Below are 24,526 nucleotides of genomic sequence, written 5' to 3'. Positions count from 1 at the left end.
GTGGGTTATACATTAAGCGTACAATGCTATTTTTTCTTTGGAGCTTCTAGAAAATATGATCTTAGGATGCCTAATTGTTTGGCTAGTTGATTCTAGCAACACCCAGCATCTTGTATTGCATAAGGCAGCGGGATCAATAAGTATGACATGCCTTCACTCTGGCATTGTGTCTGACTGAATTGGCATCCTAGGTCTAGTCCATAGCAGAACATGGAAACAAAATGAGATGGAAGATAACAGAAGGATTCACAAGAGTTAAAGAGGATTGTTCTTTTAGGAGTGCAATAACTTTGAAAGCCAACCAAGCAGTAGGAATCAAGAAAAAAAAAAAAAGGATGCAGCCATAGTCAGTGGCTCAGAAACAGTCCCCAATGAGTAAGATATAAAGAAGACAATTAGTAAAGGCAAGGCAAGGAGAACCACATGAAATCAGTAGCCTGAAGAAAGGATGAGTATTACTTGGAAGGAAATTAGCTCTGAGACTAAGAAGGTTATTTGAGCAATAGTGATAATCACTAGATATTATATTGGAAATAAACTTTAAAATTTGGGGGGTAAAAACATGAGAAGAGGTATCAAGTTTTGAGAAGTAACTTAACGATTACCTGATGAATGTAACTGTAACCCCTCTATACAATTAAAAAAAGTTGGGGGAGGGGGCCTGGGGAGAAGTGGAAGAAAATGGAGGGGAGTAACACTTTAAAAAAATGTACTCATTGCCTAATGTGACTGTAACCCCTCTATACATCACCTTTACAATACAATTTAATAAAGGATATTTGATTCAAAATCTAGTTATAATACTAAATTATATATATTTTCTTTTTGCTTGAGTATAGTTCATAGATCAGGGTCTGAATCTGAGCTGTACGAAACTCTGATAGAGTTTCTTGTGGCGTTCTTCTTTTCAGATAATTATAATTGCAGTTTCTACAGGTATTCAGTTTCTTTCATAATCGTGCTTCACCTTGAAGAACACATTTTACTGATGAAATTCCTCATAATCTGATTTAAGCCTAAAAATATCCTTGCACGCTTGGATCAGGGACTTCAGCCAGTCTCCTTTTCTTTGATTGTTCTCAGCAGGCAAAGCTCTTGAGAACCTCCATACTTAGGAATTGTGATATTAGATGATATTGATTCTGATGGCCTATTTGACGATATTGTTTGAAACTGTAAAATTTCTAGTTACTTGTAATCATGCATATTTAAAAACTTTTCATTGTTTTTCAACATTCTTTCTTGATTATTATATGCCATTGTATTTGGTTGCTTTTATAAAAACCAGTAAAATAATTATATGCTATGAGGGGCAAAGGTAATTTTTTTCAGTTGGAAAATTTTTTCAAGTGACTCCTGTGACAAGGTTTTTCCTCAGAAAAAAAATCCTCCCTAAGAAAGGATTAATTTCCACAAGAGGAAAGAATTGAGGTTTAAGATGGTTTAAGATAAAGGCTATGTGTGCACGATACTAACAGTTTTTTTGTTTTATTTTGTTTCGCGTTTTGTTTTGTTTTGTTTTTTGGTCAGTCATAGGGCGTGAACTCTGGGCCTGTCCGTGAGCTTTTCAGGTCAAGGCTAGTGCTCTACCACTTGAATAACAGCGCCACTTCCGGTTTTCTGGTGGTTAATGGAATCTCATGGGCTTTTAAATTTTTTTGCTTGGGCTGGCTTTGAACAGTGATTCTCAGATCTCAGCCTCCTGAGTAGCTAGGATTACAGTCATGAGCCATCAGCGCATGATAGGTACGAGCAGTTTTACGCAAGGCTAACAGACAAGACAAAACAAAAAACCCAACAATAAAAAAAATACTCAAGAATTCTCACCAGTAAAATACATCCATAACTTTTATAAATCAGATCTAAATGCTGGCATTTGAATCTACTCATACCAAAAATTTGTCCTGAAGATTCCTGGATACCATCTCTTCTTGTCTACTCCCCCACCCACTCCCTACCCCCCGGCTCTGCCCTGCTAATTCATCATTTTATTTTACTGAGCCTTACTGTAACAGGATATGGAAACAAATATACATAGATGTTATTTTTATCACACTGAAGTTAAGAGGAACTCAGGAAATTGAAGGACAAGATGGAAGTACCCTGCTATGCCTCAGTTTTGTCTTTCTGAGACTAGTGACACAGACGCACAGAATGAGAAGGGAGCAAGTTAAAAACAAAGCAGGTATTTAACTTTATGTCACAAACAAAAATAGCCTAGATTCCCACTATCAAGCATACTAATTAACTTTAAACCGTAAAAATTTAAGCACATTCTGAAGCTAAAAATAAACTGCAACTCATCTTAAGGTTTTATTTGTAGTTTATTATGGCTCTTCATCACAGTCTCATTATCTGCACAGATTTAGATAATAGTATAATTCTCAGAAATGCAGAAGCCCAATTTGGTCGGAAACAGTTTAATCTCTCCCTTTTAAAAAGAAATGTTTTGCCCTATAATGCGAACACATCAAAATGATAGAAGGTATGCAGAACACAATGAATAAAAAAATAAACTTCTTAGAATTTCCTAATAGTGGTTAGGAGAGGAGATTTTGTTCTGCAGTTCTGTTAGCTCCATCTCCCTCCAGGCTTGTTAAAGTTTTAGACCCTGTAATTAGTCACACACACACACACACACACACACACACACACACACACACACACACACACAGAATCTTTTTATCCTCCACGCTTGCCTGTCTTCTTTAAATCCAATACTGCCCACCACACCAAGCTTTTCTGTGACCTATAAGGATCTGCTTATTCAGTGCCAAAGAAGGAATTGGTGAAACCCACGTAGTCATAGCCAGCTGGATGACCTCGACCCCGAGGGTCCATGTATTGCTGCATATGGACAGTACAGAATGACACCTGTTCTGGGGTGAGGGCCTGAAAAGGAAAGGAAAAAGAGACAAATAGAATCATTAATCATTGAGATTCAAATAGCTGCCTCTCTGTGGTTTCTGATATGTTGGAAATGGGAGAGGTGGAGAGCCTTTGAGAAAAATGCCCTGATTCTATCACGCCCTTTGAAATGTATGATTTCCCAGTTTAGAGCTCACCTACTCCAGCTATGCTATATTTCTCACTCCTAAGATGTATCTCTTTAAATGAAAGTGGGAGGAAGCAGCCTTAAAACTGAGTTGCAGATTTTGAATGAATTGTGACAGACAGAGAACCACTCTGTTTCGGAACTGGATCAAAACAAAATGAAGTGGCCCAAACAAGTGGCATTCTGTGAAAGAGGGAGTCTGAGGGGAACAAGCAGCCATGTTACCAGAGGCCTTCAAAGCAGACAAACGCCACCACGATGGCCCACATCTACATTATGATGAGTGCATAGGAGTAGCAGAAGCAATAGGAATCTGACCTGCTTCAAGTCTTCTTTGGTGATATAGGCTTTGCCCTCTGCCAGGGCTTGGAAAGCACTCTCTATGTCATCACTGGTCTTGATATTCTCCGATTCCTTGTCAATCAGGAATGATGTATAGTCCTCCAGGGAGATGTAGCCCTTCCTGTATGTGGGAGGAGATAGAGAGGAGAAAAGGTTGGGTGGGGAGAAGAAATAAGAGAAAGAGGAGAGAGAGGAAGGAGAGGAGAAATGGTAGGGAGTGGTGGTGGTGGGGATTCCAAAGACAGAAGCAGAACCCTGTCCTAAACAGGATTGTGGAGACAGAGGGAAGCCTGACCATCCAAGGTCCTCCTTCAAAAAAGATGTCTGGTACCATTCAGAACGCCCCCCTCCACATTCCCTTAGACAAATAAACACTCTTTTCCTTCCCCTCGCCCGCCCCTCCTCCTCTTCTTCTTCCTCTTCTTCTCCTTCTCCTTCTCCTGCTCCTGCTTCTGCTTCTTCTGCTTCTGCTTCTGCTTCTTCTTTTCTCTAGTCCTGGGGCCTGTTTATGCTCAAGGCTAGTGTTCTATCACTTTGAGCCACAGCACCACTTCTGGCCTTTTCTGTGTATGTGGTATTGAGTAATTGAACTGAGGGCTTCTCTACTACTAAGCCACATTCTCTGCCCTAAATACCATTTCTTAAATTCTAGCCTATTGCTACATGTGCCATTCAGCTTGATTCTCTTTAGAAAGTTTCAGAATGTTCCAGCATCACCAGTCCCCAGTTACTTAAATCATTTCTGGTTTTCTTTGGTCTTTAATGATCAGTGACTTGATTTGTGCATAACTCTGTCTCTCCCTGACAAATCCACACAATTCTACCCTCAGGTGTTTGCCTTTGAGTCATGCACTTTCTCTCAAAAATCTCATATATGAAAGGAATCAAGTCCTATGCTTATAGCCATTCATCCTGAATTGGGAAAGTTGCAGAGCTAAAGTTACAGTGTTATTTACTTCTGAGCTAACTTTGAAAAGACATGACACCCTGCCCAATTCTTTTTCAAATGAACGAATTGCATACAAGATCAACCAATATATTGTGTGATAGGTTCCTTGCAGGCCCTGGTGACTCTGTGGTTTTCCACCGACCTGCTTGGATCCACAGCATCCAGGAACTTTTGAAACCTGGGCTCAGGTTCATCCTCCTCCACCATGGGCAAATAGTAGTTGAGTCCTCTTAGGCAGGATCGGAAATCTTTGTGAGTCAAGCGCCCCGTCAAGTTCTCATCGAAGTGTCTAAAGGGTGAACACATTTTATGAAGCTCAAAAGAGCATCAAAGTACAGAAGAGAAGAATAGATCTTATTGAATCAACTTGAGAGTTATTAACATGTCATAGTTTTCAGAGAACTAACCCTGTCTATTTGTATCTCTATTCATTTTATATCATGATGAATAGAAAGAAAAGCAGGAAACACGGAGAATACATGAGATGTGTTTTCCAAGTCCTGAAATCTCACAGACATTTTATTCAAATCATTGACCGAAAGCGCTTATATAACTACATCTTCATTTTCAGATCCCATGGCAGCCACACAAAGAAAATGATTAGTCATTTGTAAATTTATGATGGACTAGTAAACAAAGAGTCAACTCTGAAGTTATACTCACTTATAAGTGGTACTAAACTCCTTTAGTGTCTCCTCACTCACACCAATGGTATCTCTGAAAGAAAGAAAAAAAAACATTGAAACTAACCTATCAAATAAAACAGAAAATAGCAAGAGACATGCCATATGAAAGAGAATTGTAATGGAAAATATATGGTCAGATTCATCAATTTCACAGGCTGGCAAAATGTGTTCCGTGAACCAAAGTCAGCCTGCCATCTGTTTTCATATAGTCTGTGAGCCAAGAATGGTGGGTTTTTACATGATTGAGTGTCATGAAAAGAATATTTTATGAATCATGAATGTTGTATTAAATTTAATTTCCACAAATAAAGTTTTATTGGAACATAGCTATGCTCATTCATGTGTGAAATTATCTATGGCTGCTTTTCAGCTATGTTAGCAGAGATAAAATGTTCTAGCAGAAGATACATGACTCCTGGGGTGGAGAAATGGCTCAGCAATTGAGTACTTGCTTGACAAGGGTGAGGCCTAGAGTTCAAATCCCAATATCATAAAAAAATTAATTATATGACTCATAAAGACTGAATTATTAATAACAAGGCCATTTAGGGAAAAAAACTTTGCTGATTCCTCATCTGGATAAACAACAACAACAACAACAACAACAACAACAAAAACCCCATACTGTCAGGGAGCTATTGAGACCCAATGGTGCCTTGATATAATTAATTAATGTAGGAAAATTAATTTCTTGGGCTGGGAGTTTGGCCTACTGGTAAGAGTGCTTGTCTAGCATGTACCAGGGTTCAATTCCTCAGTACCATATTCATAGAAAAAAGCTGGAATTGGTGCTGTGGCTGAAGTGTTAAATCTCTATCCTTGAGAAAACCCAAGGACAGTGCTCAGGCCCTGAGTTCAGTCCCCATGACTGGAAAAAAAAAAAGAAAATTAATTTCTGTTTTTCTGCTCTTTAGACTACACTTCGAATATTCCTTCAATTTGTGATCTTCTTCCTCCTCCTTCTCCTTCTCCTTCTCCTCCTCCTCCTCCTCCTCCTCCTCCTCCTCCTCCTCCTCCTCCCCTTCCTCCTCTTCCTCTTCCTCTTCCTCTTCTTCTGTCATGGGGCTTGAACTCAGCCTGGGCCCTGTCCCTGAGCTCTTCAGCTCCAGGATACCACCCTACCCGTTTTTCCCTTAGCTCTTCAGCTCAAGGCTACTTCTCTACCCTTGAGCCACAGTCCCAATTTTCTAGAGGTTAGTTGAAGATAAGAGTCTCAGGTCCTTTTGCGTCCAGGCTGGTTTTGGACCCTGATCCTCAGATCTCAGCCTCCTGAGTAGCTAAGATTACAGGCATGAGCCACAGTACCAGCTTCTTTTTCTTTTTCTTCTTTTTTGCTAATCCAGGGGCTTAAATTCAGGGCCTGGTCACTGTCTTTGAGCTTCTTCAAGGCTATTGCTCTGCCACTTGAGCTACAGCACCACTTTCAGCCCTTCTATGTATATGGTACTGAGGAATCAAACCGTGGTCTTTGTGCATGGTAGGCAAGCACTCTATCATTAGGCCAAACTTCTGTCTACTTCTGGCTTTTTCTGTGTATGTGGTACCCAGGAATTGAGCCCAGGGCTTTGTAGACAAACATTCTACCACTAGTCCACACTCCCAGCCCCTGGTACTATATTCTTGACTAGAGTTTTATAAAATGGAATCGTTTATGAATATCTCAGCAGATGGAGGGACTCGAGAACTGGATGTTATCTGGGCAGATAATGAATGTTTTCTTGGAGAGAAGTATGTCTCTTATTCTCTGGTAGACCTCACTACAGAAATAAAAATAATAAAACACCTAACAATTCATCTGGGAAGCCAAGAAGAGAACGAACACTGGTGTTGCGGGTGAGTATGCTATCTCTGAAGCAGCTTTCTTTTTTAAAAACTGGATCACCCTAAACTCTACCCATTGTTAAGTTCTTTTTTTTTTGCCAGTCCTGGGCTTGAACTCAGGGCCTGAGCATTGTCCGTGGACTTTCTCAAGGCTAGAGCTCTACCACTTGAGCCTCAGCACCACTTCTGGCTTTTTTTTTCTATGTATGTGGTACCGAGGAATCGAACCCGGGTCCTCGTGCATGCTAGGCAAGCACTTTAACCACTAGGCCAAACTCCCGGCCCCATTGTTAAGTTCTTAATACCCAGTACCATCTTCACCCGTCCCTGCCCTGAGTGGAGCGCCTCAGTACTTGGCCTGGATTTGTTGTTCCAGATTATGCTGCATTCGCATCCCCAGCTGGTGCAGTTGGTCCCACTGCTGAGCCAGTCCAATGGTGCTGTATTTGATGTCAAGAATCAGAGCCTCCTCCATGCTGTCCCCTAGGTCCTCAATCTTGGTCAGATGGCGTTTCATTGCTTGGATCTCCTTCTGCTTCCTCTGAGAGAAGAGAGACAGTAAATCAATGTCATCAACTACAGACATCGAGATGAGGGAGAAGAGGCTGATGATTTGGGGTTTCTCTCAAATTGCTCCTTTTCAGTTATTTTTAGGGTGCTTTTTTGGCCTCTATGAAGAATTAACAACTTGAGAAAGCTGGTTCACTTCTATAATCCTTTGTAAGATAGAGAGAAGTTTAGGTGCGCTAAACTCTGTCATTCTGGTACTCTTCAAATGTACAGCTAAGTGGGAAGAATTACCTCCTGCAGATAAAGATGGGTGGAATTTCCAGGATTCAGGCATCGTCAGCTCCCAGTGATCACACTGTAAATTGTCTATGTTATTGGCTGAGACTGAGCTCTTAGGTTCATATCAGTTCAGCAGTGTTTAGTGCTGAACTTCCTTCATCAGATGTGTGTAGGCACATTAGGTGCAAAATTTCTACATCTTTCCTCTGCTTTCTAATGAAGTAATATTGTTCCTGAAGAAGAGTAGGAACAAAGTGATTCCGATGGTGAAGAAGTGTGTGAGACAAAACATTAAGACTTGGGCTCTCCAATTCTATCCACCATCTTACTCTTCTTGTAAGGAGAAAATTAAGCTTAACTAACTTGTTTGTGTTTTGTTTATTTTCTGAGAGAAGAGAATGAAAACCAGATTGAAAAACACTGTTCTAGTCCTTGTTCATTCAATGGTTAGGAGATGATCTAGATTAGATTGTATCACTTGACCACATTAATTGCTGCAAACGTATGTTGGCATCTAGGCTAGGTTATTTTATAACTGCTGTTACTTAATCATTATAGCTACTGGAATGTAGATATTACCTCTGGTGTGTAGTTGGATATATCAATATTCAGAGAATTAAGTAAGCTGAGGTCTATACCCATAAAATGATAGCCTATGTTTAGGACACAAATTGAAAGTACAGTGGGACTACGGCCTTAGTTGAATGATATTAGATGATATTTGCCTAGATAATTCTAGCGATATTTTCAGTTAGTGAACAAATGTTACTTACTTTATTTGCTTCCAGTTGGGATTCTAGAGTTCCTGTTTCTTTGAGCAAAGATCTAGTTGAAAATCAAGAGGAAACATTATTCATAACATCAGAGGTCAATATTTGATGCAAACATACCAACTCAACGCACCTACTCTTTGATTCTACTTCTTACAGTTACTGCGTTTCTATTAAAAAGATTCTTAAAGCTAGAGCTTTGTAATCAAAGCTTTTTGACTCTGGCAGTCTTTCCAGATTAATGAGAAAAGAAGTAATGCCTCTCCTAGTTTTTCTCTGCCTAAGAGAAGGCTTACACTCTGTTTCTCTCTTAACTGTTCTCATACATAGTTATTTCTTGGTATCACTGGGAAACTGGTTCGAGGATCCACACAGCTACCAAAATGGTGGATGCTTAAGTGTCATAAAGTGGCACAGGATTTGCATATAACCCACATCTTTTCCCATATACTTTAAATTATCTCTAGGTCATTGATAGTGCTGAATACAATGTAAACATCATGCAAAGTAATTGTTAGCCAATAATGCTTAGGGAATAAAAACAAGAAAAACGAACACACTTGTTCAGCACAGACTCATTTTTCTTTCTGATCATTTTCTTTTCCCCTTTTGGGATCTTTACTGGGGGTGTGAATGATGAGCACAGAGATCAGAAAATCAGCTGCACGGAGTGATTTCAATCTATACTAATCACAGATGGCAGGCGACCTCCATGCATGGATGGTTGATGTTCTGCACGGAAACAATGCAGGCAGGGCACCACCTGCTGGAGCATCAGTGTAATGAACAATTTCTCAGCCTACATTTTAGTTTAGGTCCTACCAGATTACAGTGGGAAAATGATGCATCATTACTGAGGTCTCTTTACCTAATTGTTGCATAAAAACATGAGAAAGGAAACATGATAAGGTAAAATACTGACCCATCCAGAAAGTAGGCCCTGGATATAGAGAGCGTGGAGCAGGAATCATAAGAAAGAAAAGAGAAACAATACATTAACATTTGAACAGTCTGAGATCTTAGCAGTCACAAAATAAAAACCTGTCCACACTCTGTTTCTTTTCTCTTTTTGTGGGTCATGAGGCTTGAACTCGGCCTGGGTACTGTCCCTGAGCTCTTCAGCTCAAGGGTAACTCATTACCCCTGGGCCTGGGCACTGCCCCTGAGCTCTTCAGCTCAAGGCTACCTCCTTACTCTTGAGCCAACCCCCACTTCCCATTTTCGAGAGGTTAATTGGAGATAAGAATCTCAAGTCCTTTAGTGCCTGGGCTGGCTTTGAACCTTTATCCTCAGATCTCAGCTTCCTGAATAGTTAGGATTACAGGTGTGAGCCACCACACCTGGCTCAGACTCTGCTTCTAAGGTGCCTCCCACTCTGAGAAACTCAGCATCCCACAGAGCTCTTTACTTCAGTTCAGGGAATACACACATCAGGGAATGTGCTCAGTAGTGAGCACACACTGCCAGGGTATAAAAGGAGTTCTCCATGCTTCCTCTGATTTCTGTCAGCTGGTTTCTAGACCTGTCTTAATTTTGTTCATTGTTTCATTTATCCTTACCAGTGAGTATGTAGGAACACTTTAGCCCTCAAAACCCAATTCTGACCCATGTGACAGACATAGTTTACTAACTTGGAGCATTTATCCCAATGCATTCTACCCTTTTCTGTTCTAGTTCATTATCCAGAAGGTGTGACAAAGTTTGTCTTCACATACAGGATGTTTTACACTTATTAATATAATTATCCTAGATTATCCTACTTGATTCTCATGACAGCTTGGGTGGTTAGGCAACATGTCAGCTTTGTATTTGGGCTTTGGATTGTATAGGTTGTATGGATAAATATATATGAACTTTAAACAATTCGTGTATTTGGATATTCTTGGGAACAGAGGTGCAGGGGTGATGGGATCTGCTCTGGGCAGTGTTCAAGGTTGCTCTGAAGGTTAAATAAAATAATGGCTGTGGAAGCAGTTAAAAATACAATGGCTAGTATACATGTTCTGTTATTGTTTTGAATTGCAGTGACAGGAAACTGAAGGAGATCAAGGAAAAAGAAAGGGTCCTTGATGGAGAGAAATTTCCCACTCTTGATTTTTGCCAGAACTGATCCAGAAATAAATTCACACAGAATCTAAAGAATAGTCAAAATGCTGTGAGGTGGACGTAGATTATGTAAAATAGGAATCTCTTAATTCTCTGCAGACACATGCCATTCTGGTGCCAAATAATGTGTGCACATAGGCATGTGGGTCTGGAGAGAGCATAGCCCACCTGGTCTCCTGAATCCACTGAAGGAAGGCACTGGCATTCTGTTCAAACTCCTGGCACATCTCAAAGTTCTTCACCTGTCTTGCCTCTTCCTTTTGTAGCTCCTGCTCCCTTTCCTAAAAGCCCAAACCACAGACAGTAGAGTTCACAAGGCAAACCTTCCCTTGTCATAAAGGAACTAGTTTGTAGACTCAACCACCCAGCCCTGTCTCAAAACCTTACCAATCTCCCACAAGTACGTGCTTATGTAAAACTCATGAACTTTTCAAAACACATTACTATACTTCAGTCACCTACTGGGGCTTCTATTCACCTCCCTGCATCATTTCTCAAACCCCAAGATATGAGATTATCCAAACGATACCACATAAAAGTATGTTTTGGGTACTATAAATAGGCAGGCTTTCCAATTTTTCCCAATATTGGTCCGTGACTTGATGCTGACAGTCTTTCTTTTCTTAAGAGTCCCTCGAGTATGATAATATATTATGTGGTCATGCTCACTACAGACCGAGGACGTGTTAGTATTTCTCCCCCCCATTACCTCAATGGCATAAGACAGGTGCTTCCAGATCCTGTCTAGCACCTCCACTGTTAACCAGGTGTAAGGGCTAGAGGGCACACCTAAGGCCTTAATCTTCTGGTCTAGCTCTAGCAAATAGTTGAAGTCTTCTTGAGCCCCAGTCAAGGAGGCCAAGAAGGCCTCGTGATCCTTCTGCAGCTGGCGAATCTGGTTGAGGGAGATACAGTGCACAGGCTCCGACAGGTCTTCTTCTGCATTCTCACACCAGTTGTTGAAAGCCGATGCCTTGTGTGCAAATTCCATGAAGAGGTCCTCAGCCTGCAGGAAAAGTAAATGATATCCCCATCTTTCCCGATAGAACACCACAGCAAGAGAAGGTTGAGGATGAAGATTAATGACAGACTGTACCAATGCAGAACTAAAACCAACAGGCACCAGGTGGTCATATATATACATATATATAACCACAAACATATCTATATACACATATATATGTATATGTAAAATCACCACTCTCATTAACTTTAGATTTTCATTTGAAATTTATTTCTATAGGCCCTTATGTAGAATACAAATTAAGTAACAACCTAGAGTCTCTGATTTGCATGGTTGTCCCTCTATGTCTTTGACTCTCTGTCTTAACTTCTTGCCAAGTTTAATGTTTCCTTTGGTGTAGGGGTATTCAGTAATTTTACTAACCTCTGAGATTTGTTTCTATTACCGTTTTTATGATCAACATTGCAAATGCTTTAGCAACCAGTGCTGGAAGGAACATTTGAATCACTCTTCTCTATATAGTCTACACTCATGTCCATTTTATCCTTTAAATAGTAATAGCTCAGAAAGGCAGGAAAAGATTCAGGCAATATTGTCTAATTTCAAAAGGGGGGTGTCACTAGTTCAGAGATGCTAAGTGACTCCTGAAAGTCTTCTCACTTAAGAATGGTTAGGACAGTTGAGAATACTTTTATAGCTACTTGTCCTCTGCTCCATTTGGGAGGATAGAGCAAAGCACAAGGCCAGCCTCAATCTCTACCTACCAGTTTTGTTCAGTTTTACTAGGAAGAAAAGCCTTCTACCATCTTGTCCCACCTGCCCTTTCCACCATATGTACCTGATATCTACCTCAAATTACTTGTGTAACTGCTCATTAAAAAAAAGGATAACTTCCATCTTAATGATCGAGTCATACTCTGTTGTATATGTATGCCACATTTTCTTTATCTCTTTATTCACAGATGGGTGTCTAGGCTGTCTCCATGACTGGGCTTTATAATGAAACTCATTACTTTGTACAATTACTATAGGTTAAACATTGCTTACGAATTTCCTACCAACCTAAAACAATGAGCTCTTTTTTTTTTTTGCCAGTCCTGGGCTTAAGCTCAGGGCCTGAGCACTGTCCTTGGATTTTTCTCAAGGCTAGAACTCTACAACTTGAGCCTCAGCACCACTTCTGGCTTTTTCTAAGTATGTGGTACCAAGGAATCGAACCCAGTTCTTCGTGCATGCTAGGCAAGTACTCTACCACTAGGCCAAACTCCCAGCCAAACAACGAACTCTTTATTGTTCAATCAGATAATCTTCTTGCCCGTGTATGGTGCTTCATGTTGGTAATCCCAGGTACTTGAGAGGCAGAGACTGAGAGGATCATAGTTTGAGCCTGGCCTGAGCAAAAAGTTAGCAAGACCCTGTTGCAACAAGTAATTTGGGCATAGTGATACACACATGACAGCTCAGCTGTGTGAGAAGCATACAAAGTATGATTATGATTGGCGCTAGGTAAAAGAATGAGATATTATTAAAAAAAAGAAACCCTAAAGCAAAACTCCCCTGAAACAACAACAACAAAAACATGAATATTTGGCTCAAGTGATAGAAAATCTGCCTAGCAAGCATGAGATCCCAAGTTCAAAGCCCAGTACTGCCAAGAAATACATGTCCTCTTGATCACTTTTAATAACTTAAAGCATCTAAAGATTCTATAAACAGGTTTCTACTATTTCTAAATTCTGCAAGCAATATCCAGATGATAGACATGTATCATGCCTCCTCACTTTTGTTTTTAGTTTTACCTTCTGTAGAGGCAGCTGCTTCTCTAGCAATTTCTGTCTATGGTCTGCAGAGGCTTCTAGCAGCCGCTCCCAGCGCCGCAGCAGGGCGGCATGGCGTTCCTCAATGGCTTGGCTCTGCTGATGCCGAGCAGCCACGAGATGCTCCTTCAGCTCAGTGATCTCTGAAAGTTGCTCTTGCTGGAAACTCTGAAGACTGGCGTCCAGTGTGTCCTGAGAAGACCCATAGGTTATAAATGGGAGAATGATAACTGGTTAAGGGCCAGGCACATGTAGGGACAGCCAGGTTTAATTATAGACAAAATAAGAACAAACAAATACTTAGAACAAAGAAAATATAAGTGAAGTGACATAAGTAACTATTTGGGGTTGGGATTGTAGTTATGTTCCAATATATATTTATGCATATATATGTATATAGATACGTATACATACATCTATCTCTCTATCTATCTCTCTATCTCTATCTATCTATCTATCTATCTATCTATCTATCTATCTATCTATCTATCTGGTTGAGGAGCTTAAACTCAGGGTCTGGATACTTTTCTTGTCCCTGAGCTCAAGGATAGTGCTCTATTATTTTGAGCCACAGCTCTACTTTCAGTTTTCTTGTGGTTGATTAGAGATAAGAGTCTCATAGGCTTTCCTGCCCAGATGGGCTTTGAATTATAATCCTCAAATCTCAGCCCCTTGAGTAGTTAAGATTAAGGTATGAGCCATGGATGCCTGGCACAATGAACACATATTTTAGAATTAGATTTTAAATTAGGATGAAAGTTAGTGTTAGAGTAATATTGGAATACAATACAGTATTTGAACCTGACATTTATGATAATCCAAAGTTTCTCTATCTGAGCAAAATAGTCAGGAAGGACTGAGTTTCTATGTGAAGCAGGTTGAGGTCATCATCCTGCGTCCATCGACATGCTCTCACCTGCTTTGCCATGAGTGTGAGGAAAGCTGTGAGATCTGCACCATTGTCCTTGGCCTTCAAGCTTTCTTCCTTTTCACCTAAAGAGTAAAGAAAACCAGTGAGAAGAGAAGGACAGTGGTTTTTCTATGTGCCTTTGTGAGGAAGAAATGAGTATTTAAAATAAAGAGCAAGGAAAATATGTTGATTCCTTAGGTAAGCCACATTTGGGAATATGGGAAGCAGTGCTGAGAAACGGATTGCTTTTCTATCCTCTAGCAAAATAAACCTGGAAGAATCAACATTCCTCAAAAGCTCAAAAGCTTTTCATCAAAAAATGGAAAATGGCAGCTTGGACAAAAGTTGTAAGTAAGTCAACACAGGTCATAGTTTAGGTGCTAGAATGTTTTGTGGTAGAGTCACTTTCCTGAATAACATACACCAAATTACCAATCTCTCTTCCCAAACCCTGCGGTTGGTGGAATTGTGACAGTTTCCTATGTGCAAGTGTACACCTGTGTGTTTGCAATTCTGTCCAGAAAGAATAAGAGCAGCTTGTAAAGGTAGCATCTCTGTTTATCAGGGTAAGAAGAAATAGCCCCAGAGACCAATCTGTGCATGGAATTCATTAGGATTTCTTAGACCCGGGGAATCTGGGTCATACCTATCCAGGATTCTACCACATCAGCCTTCCAGTTAAACTGCTGGAAGGCATAGTCATCTTCCAACTGCAGCTTCCAATCAGCCATTGCCTTGGCCAGAGACGGAGTCTTTTCATGGAGAGCCTCAATCTTGGCAGAAATCTTGTCCTTGTTCTGAGTTTCCTCCTGTGACGGTGAGGTTGTAAAAAAAAAAAAAGCTTGTATACTGAGGAGTATTCTGAGCTTGAAATGAGAATTTGCTAGTTCTTGTCATGTATAAGTCTTGTATAAGTGTGACGTAGAATCCCTGGATGAGCTCACCTTACTCAAGATGTCTTCTGCTTGTGCATACACATTTTGCACTCGGGTCTCATGGACAGCAAAATCAGTATCCAAAGCTTCATGTTTCTTCAGCAAGTTCTGCATAGACAAATCAGTGAAACTAAAATAACTGGTCTGGAAAAATCTGTATCTGCTCACAGTGGGGCACGCTGTAATGCTGTTCACCAAGGTCAGGTGAGCAAAATTTATAGACTGAGTTTATGTTCTGTATCCACTGAAATAATGCTGCTAAATTGTCTTCTCAAAACATGTTCCTTATCAAAGAGGGCAGTCATATTGGAAAACATCACAGGAATACAAATGACATTGCTTCTAAAAGGTGATGATATTTCAAGTATTTTTTAAAAAGTTTTTCAATGAGTGTGTTGAACAAGGTGACAAATAAGAATATCCCCACATTCCTCATATCAAAAATACATGTACAGCTCAAAAAATTGAATCTCTCCAAAACAAATCTTCAAAGACATAACCAGCCCATTAAAAGATGGGCTAAAGACTTAAAGAGAGACTTCTCTGAAAGGAAATAAGAATGGCCTATAGACACATGAAGAAATGCTCAACATCTCTGGCCATAAAAGAAATGCAAATCAAAACAACTGTAAGATTCCACCTCACTCCAGTTAGAATGGCCAGGATCAAGAAATCTAATAACAACAGATGCTGGCAGGGATATGACCAGGAGGGATTGCTACTACACTGTTGGTGGGAGTATAAACTCATTCAACCACTATGGAAAGCAGTATGGCAATTCCTCAAAAGACTAAACGTAGAGCTCCCCTATGACCCAGCAATCCCACTCCTTGGCATTTACCCAAATGTCCAGAAACAAGGACATACTAAAGCCACTAGCACAATGATGTTCATTGCAGCACTATTTACCATAGCAAAGATATGGAACCAATCCAGTTGCCCCCTCAGTAGATGATTGGATCAAGAAGATGTGGTGCTTATACACAATGGAATTCTATGCTGCCATCAGAAAGAATGATAGCACCACTTTCGTAAGGAAATGGAAAGACTTGGAAAAAAATCATATTAAGTGAAGTAAGCCAGACCCAAAGAAACATAGGCTCAATGGTTTCCTTCATTCACAATAATTAGTACACATTTAGGGCTCTCCTAGCAGAGAATTACAATAGCAAAAAACCTAGGCTCAGAGGGTCATATAGGATGAGACTAAATGAAAGGAACTCTAGAATATGGAAACAAGAGCTTTATCTTTAGCAATTGTTGTTCTTAATGTACTATGTTATTTCTCTTCTCTTTTTTGCCCTTTGGTTAATCTCATACTGTTACTGTATCTGACGTTGTTACCTGGTATATTGTATATATGTTTATTTGATTATTTGAATTAGGAAAGAAAAGGGGAAAAAAACAAGATGATTGGGAGGGGTGAGGGAAGGAAAATGGGGACAAAAACATGAGAAGGGCTATCAAGTTGTGAGAAGTAATGCACCTACTATCTGGCACATGTGACTGTAACCCTTTTATATATTACCCTGACAATAAAAAATAAAATTTAAAAAAAGAAAAGAAAAAAAGAATATCCTCGGGCCAGGAGTTTGGCCTAGTGGTAGAATGCTTGCCTAGCATGCACAAAGACCTGGGTTCGATTCCTCGGTACCACATACATAGAAAAAAGCCAGAAGTGGTGCTGAGGCTCAAGTGGTAGAGCTTTAGCCTTGAGAAAGTCCAAGGACAATGCCCAGGCCCTGAACTCAAGCCCAGGACTGGCAAAAAAAGAATATCCTCATATTTAGGGTTTGTATAATTCTATGAACTATTGTGTCTATTAGAAAAATGTTAAGCAATAATAAAACTCTATAAAACAGGATACAGTAAAGCCACCAGCACAGCCATATTTTTTGCAGCACTATTCACTATAGCCAAAGTATGCGTGGGATAAGCCCAGATGCCCCTCAACGGGTGACTGGTTCAAAAAATGTAGCGTATATACACAATGAATTTCTACTCTTCTATTAGAAAGAATGATATTTTGCCATTCATAAAGAAATAGAAAGATTTTATTTTAAGTGAAGTCAGTCAGGCCCAGACTGATGAAAGATGCATGTTTTCCCTTATATGTGGAAGCTACATTTGGCTTATAAATTTATAAGTAAATATATTGGATTGTATATATGTGTATACAACTCTATTGACTGAAATATGGTAGATTCAAGGGAGACCTCAAATAGTGTCATTCCTTGGAAATGCCAAGTTTGGCAAAGTAAAACACCAGGAAAGGGCCAAAGGGAGAAAGGTAGACAAATGAGGAGGAAATGATGGGGAAAATGCAGTCAAGAATCCAGTGGCTATCCTCCAAAATGAAGACTAGTAAAGAAAGAGATGGGGAGGAGAGGGACGGATGAGGGTGATGAAAGAGGTAACATCGATCAAGATATCTTGCATTTCATAAGCTAATTTGTTAAATGGCAACTCCTTTGTATAACTACTTAAAGATAATAAAAAATAAAGAAAAGAAAAAGACCATTTTAAATCAAAGACAGATCCTAAGGGAAGGAGTTATAGAAGTGTCTTTTAAAAAAATACCTATTAAAAATTGATTTGAATTCTGCCTTCATGACTGACTATTTCCATGGCCTTGTACAAGTTACATTATCTTCTGACATTTGATTTTTCATATTTACTACAGAAAGAATTAGCTATATTTCTACCACCTTTTTCCACTGGAAGAAAAGTTCTAATTTTACATATGAAAACCCTGACTATTGAAGTATAAGTCTCAGTAAAAGAGAGTGGGGAAAAAAATGATCCATTTTTGACAGCCCCTCACCTGAGTAGCTGCCAGTGTGTCTCCAGAATCCCCTCGGGAAACCATGGCTTCCTTTTCAGTCAGCCATGCCTCCTCTTCCTCGGCATTCTCCATGAATTGCAGGAACTGCAGAGACTCCTCCAGCCTCAGCCCTCTGTAGCAAGTGGTTAGCCAGGCAGGGTTAAGAAAGAACAGGTAAGCACTGAGATCTCCATAGTGTGGCACAATCCCAACCAAAGCAGACCAGCTGACTCCCATGAGGCAGCCCAAACAGAATAAGACCAGAACCCAATCTAACACAGGTCTGCTCATCAGTAGTGTGGATCTTCCCGTGAAGTAGAAGAAACAACTTCCCTACAAAGTCCTTTTGGGATATCATGTACTCTCTAGGAAACCCTGAGCGAACAAAAGGCACTGCCTTCACAGTTAAGGACTGTCCCTCTGTCCAGGCCAAGCACTGTCTTCTTTTGTTGCATAAGATCTAAACCACAGAGCTAGACATTTCCCCTTATTTTCTCAGGAAAAAAATGTCTTCTTATTGCCAACAGGCCCGGTTATATGTGTTATGAGCTACATGGCTCATTTGGCTGTGTGGATGCAAAGGGAGCAACATACTCCATACTTTCACTGCTAGGGTCAGTGTGCAATATTAAAACTGGTGAGGTAAATTGCAACAGAGTATGAAGATGACACTTATAGAAAATAATAATGACAAAAAATAGCTGTGGAGGAAAGACATTTTCAGAGCAGAAGCAATGATCATCAACAGTTTAGGACAAAAAGTAGAAAGCTTCATGGAAGATTTTTTTTTTTTTGCCAGTCCTTAAACTCTGGGCCTGAACACTGTCCTTGGGCTTTCTCAAGGCTAGCATTCAACCACTTGAGCCATACCACCACTTCTGGCCTTTTCTGTGTATGTGGTACTAAGGAATCGAACCCAGGGCTTCATGCATGTTAGGCAAGTATTCTACCACGAGGTCACTCTCCTGCCCTGAAGATGAGGGGTTTTTTGAGCCAGGACTTCTGGAACAGATAGGTCATTATGGAAAACAGTCAGGCTGAGAGGTGAATTCAGCTTCCTGGCATCCCAGTGCCAGGCTAATCCCTAAGGCCCAGGAAGGTAAGTGAGCCTTCTATCCTCAACTCACCGCTCCTTGGTCAACTCTTTGAGCTTCTCCCAGTGTTGAACAAACTGAGTCAGTCGCTTCTGGATCTCCTCTTGCTCCACAGCAGCCTTGTCTCCCAGTTTTTCTGCCATGTCTAGTACATTCTGAAGAACATGCCACCCCGCATGTTATATTACCCTTAAGTGATCTCCCCATTCAGCCAGAAGCCCTGACTAATTCTCTGGTCCTTTCCAATGTCCAGATCACTATAAGCCCCCTGGGAATTGATGCAGTTCTAGAAATCCCAGGAAAATGAAGGAAGATGCAGCAAGAGTTACGGTGCTAATCTTTTCCAAGTTGTTTGCGAATATCTCAATGATCACAGTCTCACTGATTGGCCTATGGATTACTCATGGTCACATGGGGTTTCTGCTTCCAGGTTAGACTCAGAGCTGTCTTTTTCTGCTAAGACTCAAGTACAGTTTTCCCCGATGCTTCTGTCTACATCCCAGCTACAAATGACTGCCCAGAACTGCTGGAGAAGCTCCTTCCGAAAGAAGCATGGCCTCCTATCCAGAATCTCCTATTTAGAGGAGAAAGAATGTGGAAAAGAAAATGAATTCTTTTTCTTTTGGGTCGGTTATGGGGCTTGTGTTCAGAGCATGGGTGCGGTCCCTGAGCTCTCTTGTTCAAGGCTAGCACTCTCCCACTTATAGCCACAGTGCCACTTCCAAGAAAATGAATTCTTATGGACTGTATAACTAGATCCTGGTGACTGAGGCACATTACTCTCACATTTTGTAGCCTCAATTTATCTGCTACAACTTAAGAGATGGCTATACCTCTTCAATCTTACCTGGACAGCAGGTTCATGTGCCACCAGCTCCCCCTCTAAGCGTCTGTGCCTTCTCAATAAGTTCTGAACACTCTGCAAATCCCTTCCATAGTCCTGGGAGCTCACTCGTAACAACTTCTCCCTGAGACAGAGGAAGCACGTGGAAAATTCAGAGTTTAGATACCTGAGGCCTAGAGTAATGATTTTCTAAGTGCATATGCATGGGGAGTGGGTAAGTTCTGAAATACATTGGTGTCAATACCAAAAATACAAGTGATGTCAGAAACTTCTGGCAAAACTTCTGCTCATGCTAGTATAGATGATAATATCATGTGGGTATCTTCTATGCACCTGGCTATAACGATTTCCCCACTTATTCCTGGTTACCTGAACATTTTGCACTTTCTGCCTTGGGACACACACTATTTCTCTCTTTTCAAAAAGTGAGAGATTACATGTATCTCACCGTTTTTAAAAATTGATTTGTTCATTGATATCTATTATATAATTCAGCTAGAATGTATATAAAGAACTGATATTACAGATGCCACAACAGTTGGGATGGCTCTTAGTGCAAAATGTTTGAGCATTACCATGAAGTAGAGAGACTACACAGGGAAGTGGAGCCATGGCTCAAGTGATAGAGCCATAGCCTGGAGCTGAAGAGAGACTACAGAGACAGGATTATACTATTTATTTTATGGCTTCTAAAATGTTTTACAATGTCCTACTTATTGTTCACTACAGTAGGTTTTCCCTACATTTGCATCACTCATAAGATCTGTAGATCTGAAGAAATCTGATGAGGCAGGGCTAGACCCAACATAGCAAAAATGGGATTAACAATTAAACCACAGCAGATACTGAGCCACTTTTTGATTTGTCAGTCCTAGGGCTTGACCTCTGGGCCTGAGCACTGTCCTTGGGTAAAGTCTCAAGGCTAGTGCTCTACCCCTTGAGCTACATACAGCACCACTTCCAGCTTTTTCTGTGTATGTGCTACCAAGGAATCAAATCCAGGGCTCCATGCATGCTAGGCACACACTCTACCACTAGGCCATGATCATTACTGAGCCACTTTGTCAGTGTTCATTTAGTGTACTGTGTGAACTAGATACGAAAGAATATTGGCAATGATGTTATCCACTGGATAGGCTGCAAATACTCTGCTGTCTCTGTGTCATTGTTCTATGAACTATTTAGACAAACACATATGGTGCATATGCGAACTGAACTGTTCCCCACTCCCGCCACACCTCTCTTTCTCTGCCTACACACAGTGGGGGAATATAATTAAAACAATACCAAATTCCAGAAACAATGATCAATTGTATATCAACATAAATATGAACATGGCTGGTGAATGATATAGCTACTCATTTGGATTTTTTTTATAAGGTGTGCTAAGGGTACATACTCTATCCAGGATTCTTCATCATCCAGTTCCTGGAAGAACTGAAACAAGGCATAGACCTCCTTCAGTTTTTCATGGTGTGCAGCGGCCAGGCTCTGGACATTATTGAAGCGCTCATTGACACTATCCATTTTCTCTTCTATCTGGTCAACATTGAACGTCCCACTGGAGACCAACTCCTCAGCCAGATTATTCAGGTCTTTGAGTGGGTCCTAGAAAATTCAAGTGTGGTCATGAACAGCAAAGCACAGGTATTATATAGAAACCAGACTCCAGTCACTACTAGTTCTGGTTCAAGACTGGGTCCAATGGATTGTCTGTAGAGATGGCGATTTTTGACATTATACTGAATGATGTGTTTCACACACACACGTGTGAGTGTGAGTCAGGTTGGGTATAGGTCAGATGAGTGAGCAGTATGGATAACATGAGTCTTATCACTCCAACTGTGTGTTTGTTCTCTTATCCTGTTCTTCCTTCCATCAGGTTTGCCTATGTTTGCCCTCTCTCCCCACCTAGAAAAGAAGATCTTGGTAGATAATTACATATCTCCATATAGAATAATTTCCCCTTACAGTACTGAATTTGATGACAGTGCTTGATTGGTCAAAATAGTCAACAATATCTACTTTGTAACATTCCTAGGCTGGCCACCGAACACAAATATACACATCTATGTATTATACCTGCTTTAACACAATTCCCTAGCTATCAGCTAGGAAATGTCACAAAATCCTATAGACTTAAAGTTAGAAAACATTTGATTTCTTGCCTTTTCATTGTGGGTCTAGATTACCAAATAACAGAGCTGACATATAATTCTCCAAAATGAAATGAACATCAACCAGTACCTACTGTCACTGCTCCAAAACAAACTTTTGCTATTAAGTGGCTACTAGAATCCAAGGTATGTATAGAATGTATATATACTTCAGACAAATTCTGTGCTCCAATTTGATTTTAGTTTTGTTTCTGATTTTGTGATACAAACTTCCATTTTCTTTCAAAGGATATATAAATTATATAGTTTGGGAAAACATCAAGTTTATTTATATGTATCCATAAAAACACAAGATAATGTTCAGATCTGTTTTCTGGAGACTTAGAGTTTTCTTTGGGGTGGAGTGGGCAGTACTGGGACTTTAACTCAGGGCCAAAGTGCTCTTGGCTCAAGACAGACGCTTTGCTACTTGAGCTTCACCTCCATTTCCAGAGTTTTGGTGGTTAACTGGAGAGATGAGTCACATGGACTCTTCTGCTTGGACTGGCTTTGAACTGAAATCCCCATATCTCTGTCACCTAAATAAATAGGATTAAAGGTATGAGCCACTGGCACCTGATTAGACTATATATCTTATTGGTAATTGGTAGTGATTGTCACAATGGCTCTGAATCCCTTGGACTTGGCTTGATTAAATTAATACTGGTTGAGAATATTAAGGATAGTTTTGCAAGGCTGAGTTCTTAAATGTTCTTCTAAGACAGATAGGAGGGATATGAAAACCATTTCCATTCTTTCCAGAAGAGCTGGACGCCAGCACTACTTACCTCTCGAGCCACCATCTCTGCTTCCAGTAGCTGATGCTTCTTAAGGAGGTTCCCTGCGGATGCTAAGTCTCTGGCCTGATCCTTCATGGCTAGCAGTCCCTCTGCCTAGAACAGGTAAGTAGACAACAAAGCCAACAGATTCAGACTGTGTTTAAGGAGAACATGAGTTGATACCCATGTCAACTAATTTTCCCAAGAGGCTCAAGTAAATCATTCATCTGTAAATTCCTCACTTAACAAGTGTTCACTGCATTCACAGGCCCCAGCTCTTTTCAGGTATAATTACCTCCGAGAGCCAGAACTCAAAGTCCCGGATGCTGGTGTTGAATCTCTGTTGACGACTGGCCTCATTGAGCTTCTGCCCTTTGTCAGTCGTCCTCTCAAGGAGGTAGTCCCAATGTTCCTGTAGCTCATCCAATTGCTTCTACCTCAAAGGAAGTGAGAGTGCATTACGATGGTTAGGACCCTTAGTCCGGTGGTATAAGAAAGGACAAGTTACGGAGGATTTGGATATGGGGTTTATTCAAATTTTGCTGATACCTGTTACATCTGGGAGAATGACAGAAGCTATTGGATGGAAGGAAACGTTTGGTGAAAATAGTATCCTGAAATGCTTATACAGACTGACTCAACACACCAAAAGATTTGGGGGGGGGGAGGTAAGAAATACCAGGAAATGTAAAAATAAGGGTGATAAGACTTGGAAGTTAAGTTGGAGGCTTTCTTGGAGTGGTGGGAATGAATGAGGTGGGAAGGTCTTAGCAGCACCATCTTCCTTGTTCTTTGTGCAACAGAAGGAAGATCACAGACCACAGAACATATGTCACACAGGCAAGATTGAATTAGTCAAAGGGTTTTCTCTCCAAGGGCCTCTGTAACTACCAAATGCACGCATCCTAAGCAGAACCTTTACCTTCACTGTCTCTTCATCGCCATCGCATGCCTGCCGTTCAATTAGGGAATGTCCGAGGTTAATGACTCCTGTCACTTGATCAGCTCGACCTGTGACTTCGTTTTCAAATGTCTGGTGTTTCAGGTACTTTCTCTGCAGACAAAGCAAAAGTTAAAACAGTGTGATTGATCTGTGGATTTAGTAAAGGTAGTTCTTACCAGATACGGCCAAAAGAAAGAAACACACAAACAATAAGCAACTACTCTGAAGACAAAAAAAAAATTCATTCTGGGGCCGGGAGTTTGGCCTTGTGGTTAAAGTGCTTGCCTAGCATGCATGAAGACCCAGGTTCAATTCCTCGGTACCACATACATAGAAAAAAGCCAGAAGTGGTGCTGAGGCTCAAGTGGTAGAGCTCTAGCCTTGAAAAAGTCCAAGGACAGTGCTCAGGCCCTGAACTCAAGCCCAGGACTGGCAAAAAAAAAATTCATTCCATATACTCATCATTTAGCCAATTAATGCAGAGAGGTGCTCTGTCAGTCCAATATTATTGTCAGTTGTGTTTAAATCATAAGATCTGCTGTATTTGGCCACCATTAATTTTATGAAAATGCATTTCTCCCAAAGCAAGTGGTAAAGGTAAAAGTTAGAATAATGACTCCCCCCGAAGCCCCAAAGGGCAATATGACATATTTAAGTGATAAGATGAAAATTTTTGATTTGCTAAAAGATGGACCTGTCTTTAGCAGAAGTTGGGCAGTGTTTGAGGAAAAACAACCAAGCA

At 40.5% G+C, this 24,526-nt stretch overlaps 1 protein-coding gene across 1 annotated transcript in view; it reads right to left on the bottom strand.

Annotated features, from left to right (window-relative positions):
• Nucleotides 1-2,692: 2,692 nt before the first annotated feature.
• The window catches only part of Spta1 (spectrin alpha, erythrocytic 1), a 66,037-nt gene continuing 44,203 nt past the window's right edge, over nucleotides 2,693-24,526 (bottom strand). Inside the window, exons 33-52 of the mRNA XM_090339838.1 lie at nucleotides 23,764-23,895; nucleotides 23,137-23,274; nucleotides 22,851-22,955; nucleotides 21,306-21,514; nucleotides 19,910-20,030; nucleotides 19,096-19,217; nucleotides 17,969-18,101; nucleotides 15,154-15,252; nucleotides 14,856-15,018; nucleotides 14,216-14,292; nucleotides 13,282-13,491; nucleotides 11,228-11,524; nucleotides 10,687-10,799; nucleotides 9,335-9,352; nucleotides 8,416-8,467; nucleotides 7,207-7,394; nucleotides 5,010-5,063; nucleotides 4,489-4,635; nucleotides 3,374-3,518; nucleotides 2,693-2,892 (exon numbers count right to left, since the gene is read on the bottom strand). Of these exons, the coding sequence (XP_090195964.1) occupies nucleotides 2,764-2,892; nucleotides 3,374-3,518; nucleotides 4,489-4,635; nucleotides 5,010-5,063; nucleotides 7,207-7,394; nucleotides 8,416-8,467; nucleotides 9,335-9,352; nucleotides 10,687-10,799; nucleotides 11,228-11,524; nucleotides 13,282-13,491; nucleotides 14,216-14,292; nucleotides 14,856-15,018; nucleotides 15,154-15,252; nucleotides 17,969-18,101; nucleotides 19,096-19,217; nucleotides 19,910-20,030; nucleotides 21,306-21,514; nucleotides 22,851-22,955; nucleotides 23,137-23,274; nucleotides 23,764-23,895 (2,652 nt within the window). The 3' untranslated portion in view covers nucleotides 2,693-2,763. The remainder of the gene's footprint in view (nucleotides 2,893-3,373; nucleotides 3,519-4,488; nucleotides 4,636-5,009; nucleotides 5,064-7,206; nucleotides 7,395-8,415; nucleotides 8,468-9,334; nucleotides 9,353-10,686; nucleotides 10,800-11,227; nucleotides 11,525-13,281; nucleotides 13,492-14,215; nucleotides 14,293-14,855; nucleotides 15,019-15,153; nucleotides 15,253-17,968; nucleotides 18,102-19,095; nucleotides 19,218-19,909; nucleotides 20,031-21,305; nucleotides 21,515-22,850; nucleotides 22,956-23,136; nucleotides 23,275-23,763; nucleotides 23,896-24,526) is intronic.

The sequence above is a fragment of the Megascapheus bottae genome, chromosome 10 (assembly GCF_031878675.1).
Source record: "Megascapheus bottae isolate mThoBot1 chromosome 10, mThoBot2.hap1, whole genome shotgun sequence".
NCBI lineage: Eukaryota > Metazoa > Chordata > Mammalia > Rodentia > Geomyidae > Megascapheus > Megascapheus bottae.
This window is presented reverse-complemented; position numbering and strand designations above follow the sequence as displayed.